The 24,421-nt window shown below is 40.3% G+C and overlaps 1 protein-coding gene and 1 long non-coding RNA gene across 14 annotated transcripts in view; one reads left to right on the forward strand and one right to left on the reverse strand.

Moving 5' to 3' along the window:
* Positions 1–420: 420 nt before the first annotated feature.
* LOC108512726 (uncharacterized) lies at positions 421–10,281 on the reverse strand. The gene is made up of 4 exons (XR_001880677.1): positions 10,189–10,281; positions 9,001–9,076; positions 7,915–8,038; positions 421–549 (listed from the first exon to the last, which is right to left on the reverse strand). It is a non-coding gene; the product is annotated as an uncharacterized LOC108512726 (long non-coding RNA).
* Positions 9,828–24,421, forward strand: part of SMG7 (SMG7 nonsense mediated mRNA decay factor) — a 90,586-nt gene continuing 75,992 nt past the window's right edge. For 2 of the 13 annotated variants that reach the window (XM_017848096.1, XM_017848100.1), the window contains exons 1-2: positions 11,076–11,168; positions 12,263–12,440. Coding sequence is in view for 8 of the 13 variants with exons in the window: in XM_017848087.1 (XP_017703576.1) it covers positions 10,219–11,168 (950 nt within the window). In the remaining 5 variants the exon portion in view is untranslated. Of the gene's footprint in view, positions 11,169–11,273; positions 11,518–12,262; positions 12,441–22,021; positions 22,037–24,421 lie in introns of those variants that run through there. The other 11 variants (XM_017848090.1, XM_017848089.1, XM_017848095.1 and 8 more) reach the window with 10 other exon arrangements.

Consider the following 24,421-nt stretch of genomic DNA (forward strand, 5'->3'; position numbering starts at 1 on the left):
GGAGGAGAAAATAATTTTAAAGGTAAGAAAAGGCAAAATAACAAACAAAGGTATAACTTTAAACTTTTATTACTTAAAATAATTCTCTGTGAATTCCATCCAGGGCATGCTATCTTTCTCAGGCTGTGACAGTTTCCAGAAGCAGATTCACAAATTACCACAGAGCCATTTTGGTCTGTACTGTTGTATTAAAAAATGATCATCGTCATCAATTTTTGCTCATACATAAGTATTAGTTGTTGATACTGCATTAGAGCCATAGGAATTGTCTGTAACAAGATTTTTTTTTTTTCAATCATCAGTTGTGAAAAGCTATTACACTTATCTTTTTTCTTTTTTTTCCCCTTTAGACAGAGTCTTACTCTGTTGCCCAGGCTGGAGTGCAGCAGCGCGATCTCAGCTCACAGCAACCTCCGCCTCCCGGATTCAAGCAATTCTTCTGCCTCAGCCTCCCAAGTAGCTGGGATTACAGGTGTGAGCCACTGTGCCAGGCCCTACACTTATCTTTAATCTGCTTCCTTTTCAACTTCCAATGTTACTTTCAGGCTCCTGTAATATAGAAGTTCAGGCATTCTTTAAAAACAATGCAAACCACCACCAAAACAACAATAACAATAATCAACTCAACTTTTGTTTTTTGGTTGGCAGAAAATGTTGAAAAGTGCATGAAATTAAGGCCAACCATAAGTAGTTTACCTCAGAAATAACTGCTATTAACATTTTATTATATTTATGACCATTTTCTATGTAATTCTATTTCATAGTTGCACTTTATGTATACAGTTTTGTATCTTTCAGGCATAATTTAGTATACTTTTAGCCATGGTTTTCCATCACTTTTATGGTAGGATGAGCTGTGTGTATTCCTTTTCCTGCTGGGAAATAGAATGTGAACAAGTAAACTCTGCATAATCTCATTCTGAAGGACTTCACAGTTGACTGGGACACTTACGTGGATTACCTGAGTGCATGTCTGTATTTGATCTCAAGTGGAATGGTTCCAAAGACTTCTACCACAGCATTTATCACTCTATAATATAACTTCCCTTTTACTTAACTGTCTTTTAAACCTTAAGCTCTGACAGCAGGACTGTTTCGTTCACCATTTGCACCCTAATGACTAGCATATGACCTGATACAATGAAAATTCTATGAAAACTGAATGAAAGACTGAATAAATTACTAAATACTAATATTCTAGAGGATACACAACTCATCAAACTTCTCCATAGTAGCAGGATACACCAAGATTAAGATTCCCAGAAGTAAAGTTTTAGTTTTGATATAGATTTGTCTTGAAAAGGCAGAGAAAGATAGGAATTGATCACCATCAATTGAACATTCTCTATAGATATTAAACTCAACTCTACCTAACATTCACACAGTGTTTTCATGCTAAAATTAGACTGTTCCTCAAATACTCAGAGAAAATTAATTTCAGCTTCTTTCTACAGCTGGTAACCTTCTGTAACATCTAGTCCACTGATGCCTATATTTTGGAAATGTTGGCATTCCAATTATTTGGCATGCCCTCTGGTCTTGGTTTTACCTACAGGGACATTGTTAAAGAACTAAAACTGGTGGGGTGCAGTGGCTCATGCCTGTAACCCCAGCACTTTGGGAGGTTAAGGCAGCTGGATCGCTTGAGCCCAGGAGTTCAAAACCAGCCTGAGAAAAATGATGAAACCCGATCTCTACTAAAAATACAAAAATTAGCCAGGCGTGGTGGCATGTGCCTGTAGCCCCAGCTACTCAGGAGGTTGAGGTGGGAGAATGGCTTGAGCCTGGCAGGTTGAGGCTGCAGTGAGCTGTGATTATGCCACTGCACTACAGCCTGGGTGACAGGGAGAGACCCTGTCTCAAAACAACAACAAAACAACAACAACAAAAATCAAACTAAAACCATGCATGTCCTCTTGGACAAAGAAATGGATGACTTGGAGGACCATAATGGGAACATTATAGCCAATGGTTGAAAGAGCGCGAGAATGAGACAGCATGCAAGCCAGAGCCATTCCAGAGGCGTTAGTTTGAAAGAGGGCAGGGGAAAGCATAAGCAGCTGGTTTTGCTCCGTAGAAGCCTCCTTATCTTCTTTAGCTTTGAACGAGATCTTGGCTCTCATTTCATTCAAATATAGAACAGCTAATGAACTAAGATATCCTTCAGAAATAGATGAAAGAATTTATACTGGGCAGGCACGGTGGCTCACACCTGTAACCCCAGCACTTTGGGAGGCTGAGTTGGGAGGATCACTTGAGGTCAGGAGTTCACGACCAGCCTGGGTGACACAGTGAGACCTCAAAAATAAAAAACATTAGCTGGGCATGGTAGTGCATGTCTGTTGTCCTAGCAACTTGGGAGGTTGAGGTGGGAGAATTGTTTGAGCCCAGGAGGTTGAGGCTGCAGTGAGCTGTGATTACACCACTGCACTCCAGCCTGGGAAACAGAGTGAGACCCTGTCGAAAAGAAAGAAAAAAAAGAAAAGGAGAGGAAAGAAAAGAAAGGAGAGGAGTGGGAAGAGGGGAGGGGAAGGGAGGAGAGGGGAGGAGAAGGCAGGGCAGGGCAGGGTAAGAAAAAAAGAGAGAAAGAGAGAAAGAAAAGAGAAGGAAAGAAAGAGAAAGAAGGAAGGAAGGAAGGAAGGAAGGAAGGAAGATTGGTCATATGATAAAACTGGTCATATAGTTTTGAGGCAGTATGCTGTGTACCTCTACAGCATTTTGTACTTGTTTTTAAAGGTGCATTTAACCTACATTAATTAGTGTGTATGCAGTTCTTATTCACCCTTTATATACAGTAAGAGCATTTGTTGAGTGTCTACTAAGTGCCAGGCTGCTTACATATGTTACATGCCTTATTTAATTGACTTGAATTCAGAACCTGCCTCCAGAAACTTAATTATCACATTTACTTTGAAATTGGATATAGCCCTTTCCTTAAAATCCTACATTCAGTTTACTTAACCCTATCCCATTACAGGCAAAAAAATTAACAATAATAATGCTAGAATTTATAAACACTTTTCTGGTGAAAAATAGAGACCACTGAGCTTTCCATTCTACACCCTGATCCAATTTTCTTTCTGAAAATTTAAAGGCAATTTTTTATATTACATTCTAATTAGCTGATAGCCTCTCTTCTCTTTTGCCATCCTTCCCTAGCACCCTCTCCTGCCACATAACGAAAGAATTAACTGCTTCATCCAATTTCAAATTAAAAAACATAAAGTTAAATAAAAATAATTTGGACATTGAAGACTGTTTTTCTACACTGAAGTCTGAGACTCCTGGTGTGAAATAACTGATGAGTTATCCTTCATCTTGTAAGTGTGCACTTTACTCATTGCTTAAATATTTCATTTAATTAAAACTTTAATCTTGTTAAATGTAATAGCAATTTCAATTACCGAGATTAGTTGAAGGCCCAATAAAATTCTTTTCTTACTGCTTTAGGATTAATTCTAAAGAATACATGGTCCAACTTGTTTTTTGTTTTAGCGATGGGGTCTCACTATGTTGCCCAGGCTGGTCTCGAATTTCTGGACTGAAGCAATCTTCCACCTCGGCCTCCAAAGTGCTGAGATTACAGGTGTGAGCCATTGTACCCAGCTACCAAATTTCTATTAATTTGTTTTTGTTTTTTAATTCCTTGACTTAATGAACATTTATTGAGCATTCCTTGTTTCTGGTGTTCTGCTAGGGAAGTGATAATACAAGAGTAAGGAAAATAGGCATAGCATCTACTCTTACAGAGCTTACAAGTGGAGGTAACAGATATTAAACAAAGATTTACAAATATGAAAGACTTACAAATGCCACGAAAAAGAAGGGCAGAGTGCTATGGGAACATATAACCAGTTTAGCTAATTTAGCCTAATGGTTGGGGGTTGGAAAGTAGAGAAAGCTCATCCAAAGAAGTTCAGATTTAGGCTTGAAGCATAGGAAGACATAAGAGTTGTCTGAGGAGAACTACCTAGATAGAGGGAACAACTTATCTAAAGGCTCTGAGAAGAAAAGAACACTGTTTATTTGAGGACCTAACAGAAGGTCACTATAGCTAGAGTGGTGATACCAGGGGGTGGGGAGGGTTGTCAGAGAAGAGGCAGGCAGAGACCAGAACAGAGGTCATGGTAAGGATTGGAAACTTTATCCTAAGGGTAATGGAAAAGCAATGGAGACTTAAAGCCAGGGGAAAAATCTTTTTAAAGAGCTTAACATAGCTAAAATGTGGAATATATGCACACATTAATTTATGATTTAATTTGTTCCAGAATGTGTTCTTACATCTTAATCCAATAATATTAAGAATTGTTTTTAAGATGGAGTCTTGCTATGTTGCCCAGGCTGGCCCCAAACTCCTTGGCTCAAGTGATCCTCCTGCCTCAGCCTCCTGAGTAGCTGAAATTATAGGCACCTGCCACTGTGCCAGGCTAATATTAAGAATTTTTACAAATATGACCAGGTGATGTGGTCACCTGTAATCCCATTACTTTGGGAAGCCAAGGCTGGAGGTCTTCTTGAGTCCAGGAGTTTGAGATCAGCCTGGGCAACATAGGGAGACCCCCATCTCTACAAAAAATAAAAAAATTAGCTGGGCATGGTGAGGGAAGCCTGTAGTCCCAGTTACTCAAGGGGCTGAGGCAGGAGGATTACTTGAGCCCAGGAGGTTGAGGCTGCATTGAGCTATGATCATACTACTATACTCTAGCCTGGGCAACAGAGCAAGTTCCTGTCTCAAAAAAAAAAAAAAAAAAGAACTTTTACAAATATGGGACAAACAATCCAGGTTTTGATATGTAAAAGTTTTCTGAGAATAAAAAAGACCCTGGGATTGTAAAGCAAAGCAAAAAAGTGCTTGGATACATACTCTTAGTATGCTTTGAAGTGATGGACCTAAGTCCTAAGTTTCTTTGCTTTTCATCTTTATCACATTTTAACTTGAATAGAAACTGAATTGGTACAATAATAATGTCAGGGAAAAGAGGAAGGTGTGTGTTAGTCCATTTTCACACTGCTATAAAGATACTACCCAAGACTGGGTAATTTATAAGCAAAGGAGGCTTAATTGACTGACAGTTCTGTATAGTTGGGAAGGCCTCAGGAAACTTACAATCATGGTGGAAAGCGAAACAGGCACCTTCTTTAGGAGGGAGCAGGGAGGGACGAACAAAGGAGGAAGTTTCAAACACTTATAAAAACATAAGATCTTGTGAGAACTCACTCACTATCATGAGAACAGCATGGGGGAAACCACCCCCATGATCCAATCACCTCCCTCCCTGGACACATGGGGATTACAGGTCCCTCCCTCAACATGTGGGGATTATAAATCAAGATGAGATTTGGGCGGGGACACAGGGCCAAACCATATCAGTGTATGCATGTGTGTATGCATGTACATGTTTCCCCTGGTTTTGAAGAACAGATTTATGACAATGAATATCAGTATCACATTCTTAGTGCTCCAAAGTAGTATCTACCTGATAAAAGTTAGGAAAGTAGAAACTAGAAAATATTAAAAGATTATGTTATCTTAGTTGGGTGTTTTAAGAAAAATATGGCAACTTCTGGGTAACTCAACAGACTTTGACATGAAATATGTTGCTGTTAGATTAGGGACCCCCAAGATGATTTCAGTAAGTACTGTGCTTGGGGTAGTAAAGAGATGCATGAACACAAGGCCTCCTGCCAATAAAGTAAGAGAGGTTAGGGTTTTATTTTGGTTTTCAATACTTTTAATCTTCCCTATGAGCATCTCTTCTTGTTTTCTCCAGATTGTGTCCATTAAATCATCAGATAAGAATTTTAGGTGTGGTACTTTCTCAGAGGTATTTGCTTATTGGGAGTTGGGGGAACCTTGAAGATAATATTTCTCTTAGTAAATATTAGGAGAATGGAGAAGTGAAGGGGGAGAGAAAGCTCTGAATATTGTTCCCCAACTGTCACCTCACTGCTTCCCATATCAGAAGTTTCTTTTGTTCAATCTTGGACTGCAATGGTTCCTGACTATTCTTCAGGCTAAAAGACTCCCTCTTTGGAGTGAATGAATAAGTATTCGCTTTGAAAATTGTTTGAAAAAGGCTACTGATCCTTGATCTAAGAAATCTTGAGCAACAGGAGACCTGAATTTAAATGTCAATTTGTATCTGACTCACTATTTGAAGATAATGAATTACTCATTTGATTGAATCACTTAACTCTATGGTCTGAGGTGTGGTACTGAAGAGGAATGAATGGCTAGCTTCACACACATTGTGTACTGAGTATGCAATTGATAATAAATGTGTTTCTACTTTGATGAGAATGATTTACCAAGTTCCTAATTGTGCACAGGATTTAGAAACATTCAGAATATGTAGGCTAAATATAAAAATACATTAGGGCTTGTTATGATGTCATGGAACAGGCTGTCTGTTATTATAAAAAGGGAGGAGGCCTGCTATGTATTAATTGTCAGGTTACCAAAGCTCTGGGTAAATTTGGTAAGAATTGTAAGAGTAGCTTCTCAGCAAGTACCAGTGTTTGATTGAAAAGAGGCCATTCTATTTACTTGGACAGAAGTGTGGTTATATTAGGCTGTCTCATGTGATAAAAGGTTTTTGAAAAGTTTTAAATCTCTAGCATCTGACTCACAATGTCCTAATATTGTGTTCTTTTCTGTAATCAGAGTCACGAATAAAGAAATCTATCTTCTAGCACTGGAGGCCAATAGATTTGAATGTGAGCTCAGACCTATGAGTATTATAGACAAAGACTAGATTGAGAGCTGGGTACAGTGATTCGCACCTAAAATCCCAGTTACTTGTGAGGCTGAGGCGGAAGGACTGCTTGTGGCCAGGAGTTAGAGATTAGCCTGGGCAACACAGTGAGACTGCATCTCTATTAAAAAAAAAAAAAAAAAAAAGACTAGATAGAGTATTATTTTAAAAAATAAAGTTATGCTGTAGTAGTTCTATTTTACTCATTTTAGTTTGATATAAAAGAGCAAAAGGGGCCAGGCAAGGTGACTCACATCCATAATCTCAGCACTTTGGGAGGCCAAGGCAGGCGGATCACTTGAGGTCAGGAGTTTGAGACTAGCCTGGCCAACATGGTGAACCTCGTCTCTACTGAAAATACAAAAATTAGCCGGGCATGGTGGCGCACACCTGTAGTCCCAGCTACTTGGGAGGCTGAAGCATTAGAATTGCTTGAACCCAGGAGGCAGACGTTGCAGTGAGCTGAAATTGTGCCACTGCACTCCAGCCTGGGTGACAGAGTAAGACTCTGTCTCAATTAAAAAAAGAAAAGGGCAGAAAAAAATTAACATTTATCAAGTCCAGTGTTGTATAATGGCACTCAATCATGTATGTCATCATTAAAGGTCACAGGAAGCCTGTAACAGGTAATGCTTCCATTTTGGTCAAGGAGCAAACTGAAGTTCAGAAACCAAGATCGCAGAGTTAGAATGCATACTCAGGTCCATTAGCTTGTGATCTTTCCATGAAATCACTCAGCCAACAAGACAAACCCAAAAACTTAAAATCTGGTAGGATTAATATAAGGAAGCTTCTCTTTAATTTTTTTTGGTTTAGATGTGATCTTATATCTGCAGGGGGAAAAGGTGAACAATATCTATTGCAGAAAGAAAGATGTCTGTAATTCTACAAATTTGTTGACTAGGGCAAGTAGAAACAGATGAAATTGGAAAATGTGTATTAAACAGTATATAAATAGAAGGTAATAATTTTCTGAGTCCTATTGATTTTGAAAGTAATTTTAATATTAGTATCAAAGTCTTCTAATCTCTAAAATATGCTACTATTCTATTTAGCTAGAGATATTGTAAAGCTATTGAAGAGTCTTATAAAATTCTTAGGAAAGCTGCTATAAAACACAGATTATTTCTGACCTCATGTGTTCCTACTTTGTTCTTACCCCAATTACTGCATCCCTTTATTGCATCCTAATCATCACTCTGAGATCTCTACCAGCAGGTGGGTTCCCTCAAGACAGGGACCAGGTCTCTTTCACCGTGGTATCCATCCTACCAGAACAGTGTCTGAAATATAATAAGTACTCAGTAAATGTTTATGGCATCAATCAGCAAACCCTTACAAAAGGATTCATCTTTCTGATCCATTTCTCTATTTCCGAAATGAGAAGATAGTAGCAATATTTTCCTAGATTGCTTATCAGGAATATATGATAACTGTTCATATATTCTTTTTATTTTTTGGAGACAGAGTCTCGTTCTGTCGCCCAGGCTGGAGTGCAGTGGCGCAATCTCTGCTCACTACAAGCTCCGCCTCCCGGATTCAAGCCATTCTCCTGCCTCAGCCTCCCGAGTAGCTGGGACTACAGGTGCCTGCCACCATGCCCGGCTAATTTTTTTGTATTTTTTTAGTAGAGACGGGGTTTCACCATGTTAGCCAGGATGGTCTCGATCTCCTGACCTCGTGATCCACCCGCCTCTGCCTCCCAAAGTGCTGGGATTACAGGAATGAGCCACCGCGCCTGGCCTTCATACACTCTTTACTGGAGACATGTGCCACAGACATAAATGGCTATTACCATAATTAGTAAGGGGGTAATTATTACAATTTTTATTCTGGTTGAAATCTTTAAAAAATCTAACCAATATACTATCACATTCGTCTTTAAGTTAAAAAAAAGAAAAAATATCTAACCAACAAATTTTCGGAAAGAAATGTAGGCTATTTGAGTTAATAGGTAGTAGGAATCTATCCTTGGGCTCTCATGGTAGAAGGAAAAGCCGAACTTCACCGCGGAAATGAGAATAATCCCTCACTAGGTGGCTCTCTTTGCCGTGAGTGGGCGGCGCGTCGGTGCCGGGCGGGTGATTGAGGGCATAGTACTGCCGCAAGCGCTGCGCGTCACGCCGCATCATACCAGGCGCTGGCAGCATGAGGGGCATAGTCCAATTTCTATTTCGTTAATGACAATCTGTCCTTGGAATTTATTTCAAAGCAGGTTGTACTTTCGCTTCCGCTAAACTTATACCTGATATTTCAACCGAACATTGGTGTAGTCTTACTGGTACAGGTTTCAGGGAAGGATCTTGAAAGTGCCTCTTCGGCTGGCATGGAAAAAGAAAGCAGGAATCAGGTAGCCAAACCAGAACAAACCAAATCAAAATAGCCCATTAAAATCCTTATTTTAACTCTCCTACGAGGGCTGCATTCTTGGAAGGTTTTATATAGTTACATATCCTAAAGTACTTTGGGATAGCTCCTTAAATGACTCCACAATACGAACCGAAAATATAACTTGTCAATTTCTTCAAGCCATGGATGATGAATTTTCCAGCTATTTCTCATATACTCCATATTATTATTGACTTCGTTCTTTATTTCGGCTTTTTGGCCCGAAAACTGACACAAAACACACATAATATCCAAAAAGATTTGTTCTAAGAATGAAACTTCTTTTCCTAGACTCCTTTCATCAGACAGATGTATCTAGGGTTCTTCCTGATACTCTTTTATCCAATGTTTTCCTCTCTAACCCAACGACACAGAATGAGGACTTTTAAAACACTGCAGACCCGTGAGAGGAGAAAGGTTGCAGAGGAGGGAGGAACTTGGAGGTCTGCCTTTAATAATCAAGCGGGATCCCCACTGCGGGTGCCTATCAGAGTGATGGCGGCAGTCAGCCTTCCGGTTAGTCCCCGGCTTAAATGATAGAAAACACGTGTTACCCTTCTAGGATGCGTTCCCACCCTCACCCTGGCCTCCTCGCAGCAGGATCGCGACAGCTAGGTCAGGAGGGAGTACGCGGGTGGGGTGGATTTGGGGGAGGGGTTGACTCGTCAAAAGTAGGCTATCCCAGTCGGTAGGGGAGGCATCACGGCTGTCGTGTGCCGCTCTCCTCCCTCAGGGACCCCGTTCAGGCGGGATCCCGCCTCCCAGAGCCCAAGGCAGTTGTGGGGAAACCCCTTGCCCTTCCTCGCCTCTTGGCGCTGCCGCCTCGCCCTCCCGACTCCAGCCGGCCGCCCGCCAGCCTCCAGGTCATGCATCTTCTTCGCAGGCCCAGCCCTCTCCACTCCCGGCTCTGAGAGGAAACTATGGAGGTGGTTCCCGCCTGCAGGCGGGTGGAAAAGCCCATGGTGAATGCCTTGGGGTGTCCCCCCAGTTGCTGTGGGAAGTGGGAAGGGAGGAGGAAGTGGACTTCACCACCGGGGAGAACTACCTCGATTCCTAACTTGGGGGAGGCCTTTAGATGGAAGTGAAGCCAACGGGGAACCCTGGGCGGTTTCCTGGGAATCCATTGGCCAAGGGGAGGGTCACCCTGTCCGCACACACCGGTTACTATGACAATACAACCACAGCCTCCAGTTGCCATGGCAGCTGTCTATCCAATCCGATTGTTTTCTTTTCTCTTTCTCTCCGGGCCCCACCTTATCCCCTCCAAGAGTCTCCCAGCGTGCATGGGGAGGGGCTGCAGAGAAGAGGAAAGGGGGTCCTTCGAGTCACTCTCTACGCACAAGGGAAGACAAGAGTCGAGGGACTGCTGGGAGGAACTGTAGGAGGAAGGGGCGGCGTTTCCGGTGGGGAAGAGTGGAGGCGTGCAAAAAGGAAGAGAGAAATCCGCTGCAGTGATAAGAAGGGGGAAGACTTTGAGTGTAACTCCCGGTTCTTTGGGCCTCGGTGTTCTTGGTGGGGTTGGGATTGCCCCCTTGCGCGAGAGGAGAAGGGTGGATTGGCAGGAAGCCGCCAAGCGCCACCAGCCGGTAGCTCAGAAGCCGCACACCCGCCACACAGTTCGTTGATCCCAAAAGGGAGCGCTACAGAGAAGCGGAAATCACCGGGAGGGACAGGCGCTGCTGAAATCTCGCGAGAGGGAGCCCCCCTCGTAGCCGACTTCCTTCCTTCCTCTGCTTCCTCCTCTTTCCCCCGCCCCCTCCTCTCACTCCCCGGGTCGGAAGTGTCGCTGCGCCCCACCGGGCCGGAGCCGCAGCGAGAGGCAGCCTTTCCCCGCCCCTCCTCCCCTCCGCCTCATTCACCCCACCCCCCTGCCGAGCGAGGAGGAGCCGGAGGAGAGGAAGATGGCGGCGGCCGCCAGCACCCGCGGTGCCGCGGGGCCGCTCCGAGGAGCCTGAGAGACCCACGGAGGCTTCGCGGGAAGACGCGGCGGCGGAGGATGAGCCTGCAGAGCGCGCAGTACCTCCGGTGAGTGCCTAGCCCGGCCTGGTACGTAGGGGGGAGCGGGCCGCGGGTTGGGGCATGGAGCAACAGACACCGAGGTGGTAAGTCCGGGGTGGCGGGGGAGTTGCTGCGTCCTCTCCTCGCCGGGCAGGGCGGCGGAGGCTGCAAGGGGGTCTGCGGGAGGGGCGGAACGGGTATGGGTGCCTAAGCCCCCACCGGCCGGGCTGAGCTCTGGCGAAGCCGGCTCGTCCCAGTGCGAGGAGGGAGGTTGGGGAAGCGTGAGAATGTCTGTGCGCGCGCGCCCGTGGTCTCGGGCTCGCTAGCGAGGGGTGGAGAGAAACGTCCGGGGAGGCAGCGGCGACCCCGAGTGGAGGTGGGTGTGGAGGAGTCTGATCCCTATGGCAGGGGACTCGTGGTGTGGCGTGGGATTGGTTGGAGCGATGCATGAGTAGAGGACGGGGAGGAAGTCTGCACACCTGGGGTGTTGGGGCGGGGTAACCGAGGAGGGCAGACAGAAGGAGAGGGAGACCGCAGGAAACTGGAGCTTGTTCTTCGTTCTTGGGTTGGGAGTATTAAGGAATAATGTCATCTGTAGTTAGTTGGCGGTGTGGGGAGGGGATGAAGAAGGAGACTAGATGGGGAAGTGAGGAAAGAGGGAGGCACTGTGGACAAGGTTGGGTTTTTCAGAAGAAACTGGGTTAGAATCAGTGTAGTTGGAAGATACCATTCTGAGAGTCGTGTGCATTCATTAAGAGTGGCGTAAGGAACTTACACCAGAGGTATGTCAGAGGTAGAGTGACACATGGGTATAGTGTGTGTGTATGCGAGATACGTGTTTGGGGTGGGGGGACGGCTATTGATGCACATTTCAGAAAGAAGATGTAGATAGGTTGAACTTAGTACATGATGGCAAGAACATATTGAATGGAAGGACACCAGCTTTTGTGCAGCCAGAAAGGTTCCATGGAAGCTGAGTAAGAGCTTGGAGGCAGAGGTAAGGTGGGTCAAAAATCTTGATAATAGAGAAAAGTAAAGTTGTTAGATCCTGAAATTAACTGGGGAGTGACTACTGCTTAGAGAAGGGGAAGACTTTAAAATTGGTCCTTTTTGTCTTTCAGGAGCAGAACTAAGAAAGGGAGGCCTTATGGAAAGATGTTTTTAAAAAACTTGTTTCATACCTTGCGGAGGAGGGAGTTGGATGAGGTTGAAGTCTGAAATGAGTGGAAAAGTCACTTTATCTGTTTAGTGACGTGAACGTATTGATGTGTGTGGATCCCTATATGTATATTGCAAGAGGTGTGTAGTTACATGATACATAGGGTGGCCATTATAATTTTTAAAGTAGTAAAGTTTTATTAAGCATAATAGGGAGAGGAAAGAATGAGATATTTGAACTATGCTTGAATGCTTGATTTTAACACAACATATATGCCCAGTGACCATAGCACAGTTGGAACGATGTCTGTAATTTGAGGCCCTTTTTTTCATCTCAAATATTCCTTTGTTGTTTAATATTTCAAATAAATACAGTTATGACAAAGATCTGTTGTAGGTGCTATAGAGAGATATGGAAACCATCAGGGTGCTGATTAGTCTTAAGGAATTTGCAGTTGAGTGACTATTAGGCAAATAAGTTAATAACAGCACAGAGTGTAAGGACTATGAAAGATACCAAGTGTTGCCGGGCGCAGTGGCTCACACCTATAATCCCAACACTTTGGGAGGCCAAGGCGGACGGATCACCTGAGGTCAGGAGTTCAAGACCAGCCTGGCCAACATGGTGAAACCCCTTCTCTACTAAAAATACAAAAAATTAGCTGGGCGTGGTGGCGGGTGCCTGTAATGCCAGCTCCTCGGAAAGCTGAGGCAGGAGAATTGCTTGAACCCGGGAAGAGGAGGTTGTGGTGAGCCGAGATCAAGCCATTGCACTCCAGCCTGGGCAACAAGAGTGAAACTGCATCTCAATAAATAAATAAATACATAAATAAAAATAAAAGATACCAAGTGTTTTGAGTCCAAAGAAAGGAGATCACCTGAGCAATAGGAGGGAATCAGGAAAGACTGTTCATTTGCTCATTCATGTACTCATGATTCATTAGTTGTTTTGTTGATCACCTGTATGGGAAGCATTGTACCAACATCTGAGAATAGAAAAATAAGAACTCCACCCTCCTTTTACAGAGCTTACAGTTTGTTAGACTTCAAGAAAATGGCACTTCGGATATTGTTCATCCTTAATGTTCATTTTGACAGATGTGAATTGAGAAGAGGGGAATTCCAAATGGAAGGAAACTGAGCAGAGTTGTGTAGGTAGGGAAGTTGGGGGAAGGGAGGTTTTCAGTCCAGTCAGACAAGAAGGTAGTGTGATATAGCTGGGAAAGCTTAGAGTTGTAGAGATTATCAAGTTTGACCCTTTCCTTTTACACATGAGGAATTTAAGCCCAAAGAAGGTAAAATTGTTGAGGTTTATATAGCTGATGTGTGGAAACTAACTCAGATATAGGTCTTCTAACTTCAAGTCAGCTGTAGTACACTGCATGTCAGTGTTCATCTGTTCTTTCCACAAATACAAGTTGAGAACATAATATATTCTAGTGTTGAGGGTACACTGGTGAACAAAAGGGTGAACGTGGGAGGATATATTAGAGTAGAAAGACACAGTCAGTAAACATAGCAGTTAAATATGTGTCAGGTGGTCACAAGCACTAGGAAGAGAAATAAAGTAAGACAGGAATGTACAGTTTTATCTGGACAAAGTGGTCAGGGAAATCCTATTTGATAAGGTGACCATGTTTAAGAGGATCCTGAATATCATGTTCCATAGTTCATAGTTAAAATGGGTAGACAATGGAGAATCTGAGATGATTTGTTAGAATCAATATGTTCATAGCTATGTGTTAGGAAGATCACTCTGTGTAATGTATTGGTGGATAACAAAGTAAGGTTGTTAGAGTCTGACATTAATTGGGGAGTGATTACTGCTTAGAAAAGGGGAAGACTTTAAAATTGATCCTTTTTGTAAGGTTCTTTTCCTTACAAAAGATTCCCTTTGGGACTTTGGTCTGGAATAAGGTAGTGGCAGTGTATCTAGAAAGTTATGAAAAGCAAATTGGCAGAGTGGTGGTACTTTTAATGGGGAAGATCAGTGGACTTTGAGAGGCTTCTTGTTAATGTACCTTATATTTTGTAGCTTGACATCATAGGAAAGATTTCCTTAGATGTGGAGTCAGTGATAGCTTGAGATGAACTTAGTTCTTTGAAGAAGGGAGAAAAGAAAAAAATGAATACAATGATGTTTTTCAGCTAAAATTGAGCAGGCAAAATGGGGGAGGCATAGGTCCTAGGATCCCTGAAAGATTCCTGGAGCCAGTCTTGTCTCAATCTTAGGTGTTTGTCCTAAGTAAATTAAAGCAAGCGTTAGAAGTCTGAGACCTAGGTGATGGTTGTGGGAATCATAAATAAAGGCTTGTGCCAGTCTGAATTTCCCTCCTCCTCTTTTAGATACTCATTCCATTTAAAGTCTGCAGTGGGGACACTAGAGAATGTCTTTAGGGAAGCATTATGTTCACGTTCTTTGAAAATAGAACTGTTGGTTTTTATAGACACTTCAGGGAGGATGCTGAGTATTGCTGAATGGATGTGGTTGGGGGGTATAGCAGTTGTTTTTCGTGACCTTGATTTTAAGAATTTTCTTGCCTACCTTTGTCAGTGGTGGAAGATCATGACTGGGCAATTTTTAATCTGCATGGTTACAGATCCTGCCTCATGTAGATGAAAATCAGTTTTGTCTCAGCTGAATTTTAATTTGTTAGAGTAAATGAGCTGGGATGTCTGGCATTGAAATGGTGTGGTGGTGGGAAACCAAGGAGCAACATGGAAGTTTCAGAAGGGTCAGAAATGAAGATATGAGGTAAGACCAATAAAGAGAAAATTCAACATCAAGGGAACTGAGTTAGTCTCAAGTTGTAAAAATAGAGCAGAGATGAAAGGAAGAAAACCTATCCTCTGTGTGGGAAAGATGATGATATTCTGGGCAGAAAAGGATAATGAAATTTTTTGTTTGTTGAAAGGTAAGTATCTTGTTAATACACTGACAAGACTTCTAAGTGAATCAGTTAAGTTGAAAATACTTTCTTATGTTTTATAAAAATAAAATGATCTTAAGTATGGGGATTCTAGGCCAAATAATACTGGGAATTTATTACTCAAATTGAAGGAAAAGTCAGAGAATTTTCTCTTTCGATTTATGACAGAATGAAAGATTTTAAAAGACTTTGACACCTCTGTTGAGTAAAAGAAAAGGGTGTATTGAATATAGTTCATTTGGTGGGGGTAGGAGAAGGTTAGGATAGACCACAGGTGAGGTATAATATGCTTTAAAAAGAATGGCATTTTGAAAAAAAGAAAAATGGAAATTAACATATCAAAGTTGGAAAAGCAGGAGTTGGGGAAGTATTAAAGTACCAGACAGAGAAGACATCAAAATTGTTTTGGAAGATGAGAAAGTAGAGTAATCATAGCCATAGGGAATACCAGTCAAACAGGTCAAATCCTGTTATAAAAGGTGGCATAGGTGCTACCGAATGACTTCTGCTGCCATTGTGGGAGGCACTGTTCATACTCTGCACTCCCTTCAACTTTCCTCCTTTCCTTCCTTCACTATTCTCTTTTGTCTTTAATTTCTTCCTATGCTGTGAGTGTTTCAGTGAGATCCACTTGAAGTGGATTCCTGCTGTTAGACTTCTTTACAGGAAAGGTCCAGAAAGTATCTGTTTTGTTTTATGCGTGTGTGTGTATGTGTGTGTATGTATGTGTATACGTGTATATGTGTGTGTGTGTGTGTATATATATATATATTTTTGGTATGATACATCTATAGTGAAGAAGCTGCATCTCAGTGGTTCACTTGTCAGAAATTTTGTTTCTAATATAACAGCCACAGGGTTGTTTTCTAAGCCAGCAGAAAAATGGTTGTCATTTAAATAGGAAGTAAAATATCCAATATGGTATAAAATAAAAATGTATCAGTATAAATCTTGGAACAGAGAGAGATAATGGGGATAAGACTGGATAAAGTAGCAAGCTGAGCCTTATCCTAGCCTGGGGAGAGGAACAGAGAAGATAGTGGGAGCATTGGGAGGAATATATAACTAAGTAGGATGGGCTCCAGGTTCTAGAAGAGTTTAGTGATGCTAGATCAGATAGTCAGTGTATCCTGAAGCTTCTAGAAGTCTTAGAACACATGCTGATTTTAGTTCATGTGGTCCAGGAAGTCGTCTTCCCCCGTCCCGTCCACTTCCTTTCCACCAAGTACATCCTTTACAGAATGTAAATTAGCTTTTGTCCCGGAATATCAGCCAAAGGTGGTGACATTATTTGAATGAATGGCTGTCTCTTTAGGCTTATAAGTCTTTGTTATAACAGTGTTAATAGCTTATTACCTGCTTGGATATTGTCTGACTAAATTATTTTGGCAGTTAATTTCTGCTTCCCTTATGGTTTCATTTGGATTCAAAATGTATACTTCCTGTCCTATCTTAGGTTTCATTTCTTTGCTTTCTAACAGCTGTGGTCTTCTGCCTTCACGGTAGAAGCAGCAATTGCTGAGTTTTTTGTTGTTGTTTTTAATGGGTATGTTACAGTAAGATCTGGACCCACTAGTGTTGCGAGTTTCATAAGGCAGTTTTGGGGAGGAGAGTGGTTCACACTTTAAAAGGGCTGGTGTGTTTTATACTTAAGAAAATGGTATTTCTAGTTCTAGATCCTTGAGGAATCGCCACACTGTCTTACACAATGGTCGAACTAGTTTACAGTCCCACCAACAGTGTAAAATATTTGTACATATTTTAATTTCTTAAATCTGTGTTCTCTTTTACTGGCCGTTATTGAATACTTATTGTGTAGAGCACAATTACCGGGGTTTTGCCTTTGGCAAATTAAAAGAAAGACATTTAAGTAGCTATAATAGTAGGTCAAAGGTACTATGTAAGTATAGGCAAGAAGTTTATTTCAACAGAGGTGGAGATAGAGTGAAGAGGGTGTCTTTGAGGAGGTGAGATTTGGTTTGGATATTGAAAGATGGATGGGATTTTAAAAAGTGGATATTGGGCAAATTGCCATTTCAGGCAGGAAGAACAACCCATGGCTCCTTTATTCCAAATAAAGTTTTAAAAAATTGATTCACTCATTTAATACATTGCATTAGTTAGTATTTTGACCACATCTTAAGTTTTTCTTAGATAAGATAGGTTTATGGACAGAGAAGTGGTGATGTGGAAGTGGTAGTTCAAAGATTTGGTGACTGCTGTGGGCCTCAAAAAGGGAAAAGGAATTTGGTCAGGAAGGTTCCTACAGAATCCCTTCTTTTAACTATACTCTTAAATGTTTACCATCGTTCAGGACATTTTTTCAGTTGTGTGGCTGCCTTCTTTTAGTCTCTTTAATTATTCCCTTTACTGGTCTTACCTTCTGTGAACCAATCTCAATTTTCCCTTAAAAGGCCTTCCTGTTCTGATTTTTTCTTTGTGCTCTGTCCTTCTTTACCTTTTTTTTATGGCCAGGCATTTCAAGTTTGCCTTAACCTATGTTTTTCCTTTAGTTACCATCTGCTTTTCCGTGATCCCTTGCTATCTAGCCATTTTTTCCTGAGTACATTATTGAAATTGACATTTTCAAAGGTGCCAAAGACCTCAGGGTGGCCAAATTCATTTACTGATTGTTTTCCTTTCTCTCACACTCACACTTTTGTTTTCCTTCCTCTCTGTGTCCCCCTCCCTTGTATCTGTCCTTCTATCCATTCCACCAATAAACATTCAGTTTGGACCATGCTGTATCCCAGGTCCTTGGGGATAAAAAGAGAATATGCCCTCAAGTAGTTTCACTGGGCATACAAGTAAGTACTCAATTACCAAATAGTTCATACTGGCAGTGGTATATAAACAGAGGCTTTATGGAGTCTTCTGAGCTCTGTTGCGTTTAGCATCAAGATTTCATGATTCTGATTACATTGCCCATTCTTTTGAAAAATTCTTCCAACTGTTACCCACCTGCATTTCTTCTTGCAGGTATCAAGAAGAAAGCATTGATTTGGGGCTTTAAGCACCGCCTGCTACTTTCTGTGTGGGCTAACAACTTAACATTTCTGGGTCTTGATTTCTTTATTTGTAAAACGGAACACTGATCTCCTAAAATTGCTGTCAGTGTTAAAATAACAAAGGTTTACATGTGTTTAACAAATTCTGGTTCTTTTTCAGGTTGCCTACCACCTGTCACCCTGCCAATTAATCTTTGCATTGCTTCTATATTAATAGTCTTGAAAAAGTATTTGTATATGGCTTTCGCTTCCTTAAACACATTTATCTGGTATTGTTGGCCTTCCATAAAGTGACGTGCACCTACCTCTGCCTCATGATATCTTCTTACTCCTTGATAGAAACCAACTGCCTTAGCCAGAGTAATCTCATTGTTTTCTAATCATGGCATGTGCATTCCTGCTTAAATGTCTCTTCCCATGTCATTTCCCATGTGGGAAGTGCCATTCTGTACTAGCTTAGCTTAAGCTTCACCTTCTTTTGTGAAGACTTCCTTGTGTACTCTGGTGATGTCTGCATTCTTTGAACTTTGTAGCATTTCCTGTATCTTAGTCATTTGGTACTTCTGATTTCTTAATTTTGTAATGATCTCTTTTTTTATATGTGACTTATCTCTGCAGCTAGACTAAGTATAGTTGAGACCATGTCTCAGCATCTTTTAAATGTACAGTGTACATAAAAAATTGGTGGTAAATAAAATTGTCATGTTTTTGTTTTGTTTTTGCAAAACATTTAGGAATATTTGCCGTATGCCAGTGCTAGGCTCTGAGAATATAAAAATGAACTGATGCTTACTCTTTAGGATAGTGGCTCCTGCGGGAGACAGATGTGGCACAAGTATTTCAATATAATGTGGTAAATACAATGTGAAATGTTTTTAAGGAATTCCATGGGTGTACCAAGGGAAGTGGAACTTTTCCTGCATAGGACGTTTAGGGAAAGCTTCTTGAGTTGAACACCTGAGTTCAGTTTTACTTTTTTTTTAATTTTTCTCAGACAGGATTTTGCTCTGTTGCCCTGGCTGGTTTTGAACTCCTGGCCTTAAGCGATCCTCTTGCCTCAGCCTCCCAAGTTGCTTATGTTTATAGGCATGAGCCACCACTCCTTGTAAGTTGAATTTTAAAAGGATCAGCAGGATTAGCCAGGTGAAAAAAGAAGAAAAGAGTATAGCAGGCAAAGAACAAAGTGAGTGAATGCCTCAGTGCAGTGTGTTTGAAGAACTCTAAAAGAATCCTGATACTAGGAATGACTGCGTTTGGTTGATGTAAACATTATGATCAGATTGAGAATACCAGTCACATTAGGTCATATAAATTAGAGATTTTGATTAGTCCATATCTCATTCTGCATTTTTTGCTGGGGGGGTGGGTCTAAGGTTCTCTTTCAGTGAATCTGGTCATTAATCTTAAGGGAGCGTTTATATTTGAATGACTGGTGTGTGTTATGCACATTCTTACTGGAATAGGGAGACCCAAGAGAGAAAGATTTATATAATGCCTACAGTACTTCCTCTGAGGTACGTAAAGATTTAGATTTCCTCCCCCTGCTTTTTTAAGTAGCCTTAAAAAAAAAAATAGCTATTTGGAACATTATTAAATGATTACGTGGGAGATGATGAGTAGTCCTCCCTTAATTATGGTTTTAGTTACCTTGTGGTCAATGGTAACTAAAAGTAGGTGGTCAGAAAATAGGTGAGTACAGTACAATGTATTTTCAGAGAGTGAGAGACCGTGTTCACATAACTTATTATTATAGCTTATGTCATAATTGTTCCATTTTATTATTAGATATTGTGAGTCTCTCACTGTGCCTAATTTATAAGTTAAACTATCATAGGGAAGTCTGTATAAGAAAAAGGTGGTATATATAGTGTTTGTTACCACCTGAAGTTTCAGGCATCCACAGAGTCATCTCCCATGGATAATGGAGGACTAATGTACATGTAATTCTGAAAACAGCTTTGGGCTAATAGGACTTCTTTTATAGAATCCTCACCTTGAGATGAGGTAGAATGGAGGTAGAGTTGTGGGAAGGAGGAGTTCTATAGCATTAGGGGGAAATATCAAAAAGCTTTAGTTACTGAGGTTAAGTGAAGTGTCTTTGGATTTAACTTTTTCAAGTCATAAGGAAGAAAAACTTTGCAGACCCTTTGATGATTAGTGTTTTGTTCTCACAGTTCTTGATGGCGTTTTCCTACTGTGGTGTCTCGTCTTAAATAATAAGGATGATTCTGAAAGTCTGTTATAACTGCTATCTTGCATTAATATCCTCATCTGTTTCCCAAGACTCTTTGAGTTCTCAGATTGCAGAAGTTGAGTTCTTTTTCTTTCCTTCTTCTTCCCAAACACATATAATAGTATTTCAGTGCTGTGTTCGTTGGGATACAATATATTGGATGTGTCTGTTTTACTAATACTGCCTCTTAGAAAGGTTATGAATTATTAATTAATTTTGTATCAGGTGATCACCTAACAGATTATCTTTGAGATACTGTACAGTAATGAGATAATTAGTCGTGAGATCATCAAAGTAAAATGAAACTTGGAAGATGGTATTCAAAGAAAAAAATGAGTTAAAGATTGCTTACTTGAAATTTTTTTTATTACTGGTGAAAAAAGTAAAAAAGCATAGTGTTGAGAGAACCACCATAGGATAAATTTGGACATTAAAGAGTGTCTTAGGACATCTGCAAAATGTTGTGTGTGTGCATACATACAGCTTGTGTAATATATTTTGAAGTGAAATTTTTGTACTTTTAATATCTAATTCTATGAAATCATATTCCTCAATTTCTGTTTAAATAACCAAAATGACAGTGTTATACTTTATCTGAAATAATCATTAGTTTTGTTTTTTGATGAAAACAAGTTAGACCATTTTAAGAACCACACCTCAAATGATAAGGTATATTCATCATAAATTCTGGTTTATGAAAGGAAAATAATGTAACAGATTAATTGCTTTCTAGTTTTCTAATGTAACGTATTAATTTGGTTGTTTAAACTCATACACAAGTGTTTTTGGCTCCCTAAGACAGTGGCATGGCAAATTGAATGAGCCAAGGTGTTTGAATTAAGAGTGGCTTAATTTGTATTTTGATTGTCCTGAGTTCAGATCCCTACTGTGTACTAGCAATGTGACCTTAAACCTCTCTAGTTTTTTACTTTTGCTACCTGTAAAATGACCATGGTAGAATTACTAGGAGAATTACGTGAGAAGATATATACAGTATAATCCCTTGGTATCCTTGAGAGATTGGTTCCAGGACCCCCACAATACCAAAATCTATAGGTGCTCAAGTCCTTTATATAAAATGGCATAGTACTTGCACATAACCTGCATACATTCTCTACTTTAAATCATCTCTAGATCACTTACAATATGTAATACAATGTAAAAGTTGTTACACTATATTGCTTTTTAATTTGTATTTTAAAAAATTGTTACATTTTTCTGTTTTTTTTTTTTTTTTTGGTCTGCAATTGGTTGAATCCATGGATGAAGAACTCAGAGATAGAGGGTCAACTCATACTACAAAAGCCCTCAAGCTTTCTGCTTTTTTGTTACCTTTGCTGTTTCTTTATACCTGAAATAACAATTAGTCTTCCCACTATTTTTGGCAGCTGATGTGAAGCTACAAGTGATGGCAGCTCTCAAGAATGTGTCACCCTGAACAGTTCTCTCTCCCTTTAAATTTAAATGCTATCAGGGAATTGTTACGATTTCCTTTGTATGAAGGTTTATTTGCTTTTGTGTTGGATTTGGGAGAGGTGTGCAGTATATCCTGATGTGGCCATATAGGTATGTCCTTTAAATATAAATCTTTGTGAAACTTAGAAGGGGACTCCTGAGTTAATATCCTTTATTTTAAAATTTTTGGTATGTTATTTTATGATTTTATAAATAATATTTTTAGTAATCATTTTGACTTGTTGTTTGACAGGCTTCTTTATTATACTCTTAGACCATCTGCCATATAAGTTCCGGGTTAGCTTCCATTCGTATGTAATCTGGCATACACTGACATACCTTTTCTTTTTTCAGTTCTGACATTGAGGCTTGTATAGACTATCAATAAGGAATAACTTCACAGAGAGGCTGTTTGTTCTTTTGACATGATTGATAATAGTAATTGCCAGCACTTTTATGTTGTCCCAGACACTAATCCAAATATTGTGTGTTTATTAACTCTGAATAGTAGATGTATACTACTATTGCTGTGTTTCACAGCTAGGCAAACAGGCGTAGGAGACATACATGCAGAAAGTGGCAGAGCTGGATTTTGAACCTAGATATCAGGCTGATTCTATCTTATCTATATAGTTTTATACTCTTATTTGTTTAGGATTATATGATTTTGTTTTTATTTTTATTTTGTTTATATAAAACAATGTAATATATACAATTATAAACATATATAATCTGAACACTTTTCTCATCAATGATGTCAACCTTCCTAATGCACTTTTTCTTTGTAGATAATCAGCAGGAAGTGGGCCGGGTAGTTTTGCCAAAAAACTTACTGAGGGGAGCTAAGTTTTTCTTGTATATTTGAAATTAATTCATTTAGATTGCTTTGATTTATGTTACTGACTAGTTGACCTGCTATTCCTCCCTTATTATAACTATTCTTTCTGAAGGTTTTGTCTTTAATTAGTATCACTACTTACATACAGTCTTACTTCCTAGAACACTTGGGAATGTTGAGAACCGGCTATTTTGGGGGAAAATAACTTTGACCTATCAGGGCTAATAGTAACAAGTAGAGAATGACTTGCCAGTTTTTTGGATAGCTTCACTGCAGAAGATTTGGATTCTATTTTCCTCATTGACTTGGTAAAGTTATTACATAGAGATGTTTAGATGCCAGCTTCTGACACTAAGGATTATAATTTTGCATGTATAAACTTTAAGTCTTAGATAATTTGCTTCTAAAGGAAAATTCAGTGTAACTTTTAAAAGTAACAGATTACTAAAACTATACTTTTTATGTGACCTGATATCTTTGAATTTAATGTTTTCCCTCAAATTTATTGTTACCTGAAATTGAGACAGCAAGACTGTGGTTAACTAGGAAAAGGGAGAGCTTTCCTTTACTTCTTAGTCTTAATTTCTTTCTTTCATGTGACTTTACATTGCTTTTGAAAAGTTCCATCTTCCAGAAAGTCTTTCTTTGGATCATCTTAGAATTTTCTCAGGTAAATGACTAGATGTTTCTCCCCTTTTGTGTGTATACCATTTTGTTCTCATGTTTTTTAAGAGGAGGGCTTTCTCTTAATTATTTTGGGACAACCTTAGAACCATACCGACACCCAGTAAATGTTGTCTAATAATATGTCTAATAATATATGAGATTGCACTTACTGCAAACATTTTTAATTACATGAATTTCTCAGAGTGATTGACATATCTCGGTCTTCAAGGAATGGTAGAGTCTGAATAATTCGTACTATTCTTCATTGTTACATAAACAAAACCAAGCACACTTGATTTAAGCAATGAAAAGAAGCAAAAACTGTATAAACTGTGTCACAGGCCTTTTTTTTGTTTTTGAGATGGAGTCTCACCCTGTCACCCAAGCTGGAGTTCAGTGGCACCATCTTGGCTCACTGCAGCCTCCGCCTCCTGTGTTCAAGTGATTCTCCTGCCTCAGCCTGCTGAGTAGCTGGGATTACAGGCGCCCGCCACCACGCCTGGCCAATTTTTGTGTTTTTAGTAGAGACGAGTTGTCTCTACTATAGAGTGTTGGTCAGGCTGGTCTCGAACTCCTGACCTTGTGATCCACCCACATCAGCCTCCCAAAGTGTTGGGATTACAGGTGTGAGCCACCACGCCCAGCCTTTTTTTTTTTTCTTTTCTGAGACAGGGTCCCACTGTGTCACCCAGGCTGGACTCCAGTCATGTAGTCACAGTTTGAGCCTATCTCCCAGGCTCAAACGATCCTCCCACCTCAGCCTCCTGAGTAGCTAGGACTATAGGCGCATACCACCACACCCAGCTAATTTTTGAATTTTTTTCTTCATAGAGATGGGTCTCTCCAGGTTGCCCAGGCTGGTCACTGTCTTTTTAAAGAAATGCTAACACACTGTAGATGTGAGGATTGAAGAATACAAGAGTTTATTAGGGTTTTAGTTGCAAGGAACAGAAAAAACACTGGCTCACTTAAGCAGTGAAAGGGCTGGAGAT

This window comes from Rhinopithecus bieti, unplaced genomic scaffold (assembly GCF_001698545.2).
Source record: "Rhinopithecus bieti isolate Rb0 unplaced genomic scaffold, ASM169854v2 scaffold_27006, whole genome shotgun sequence".
In the NCBI taxonomy this organism is placed as follows: domain Eukaryota; kingdom Metazoa; phylum Chordata; class Mammalia; order Primates; family Cercopithecidae; genus Rhinopithecus; species Rhinopithecus bieti.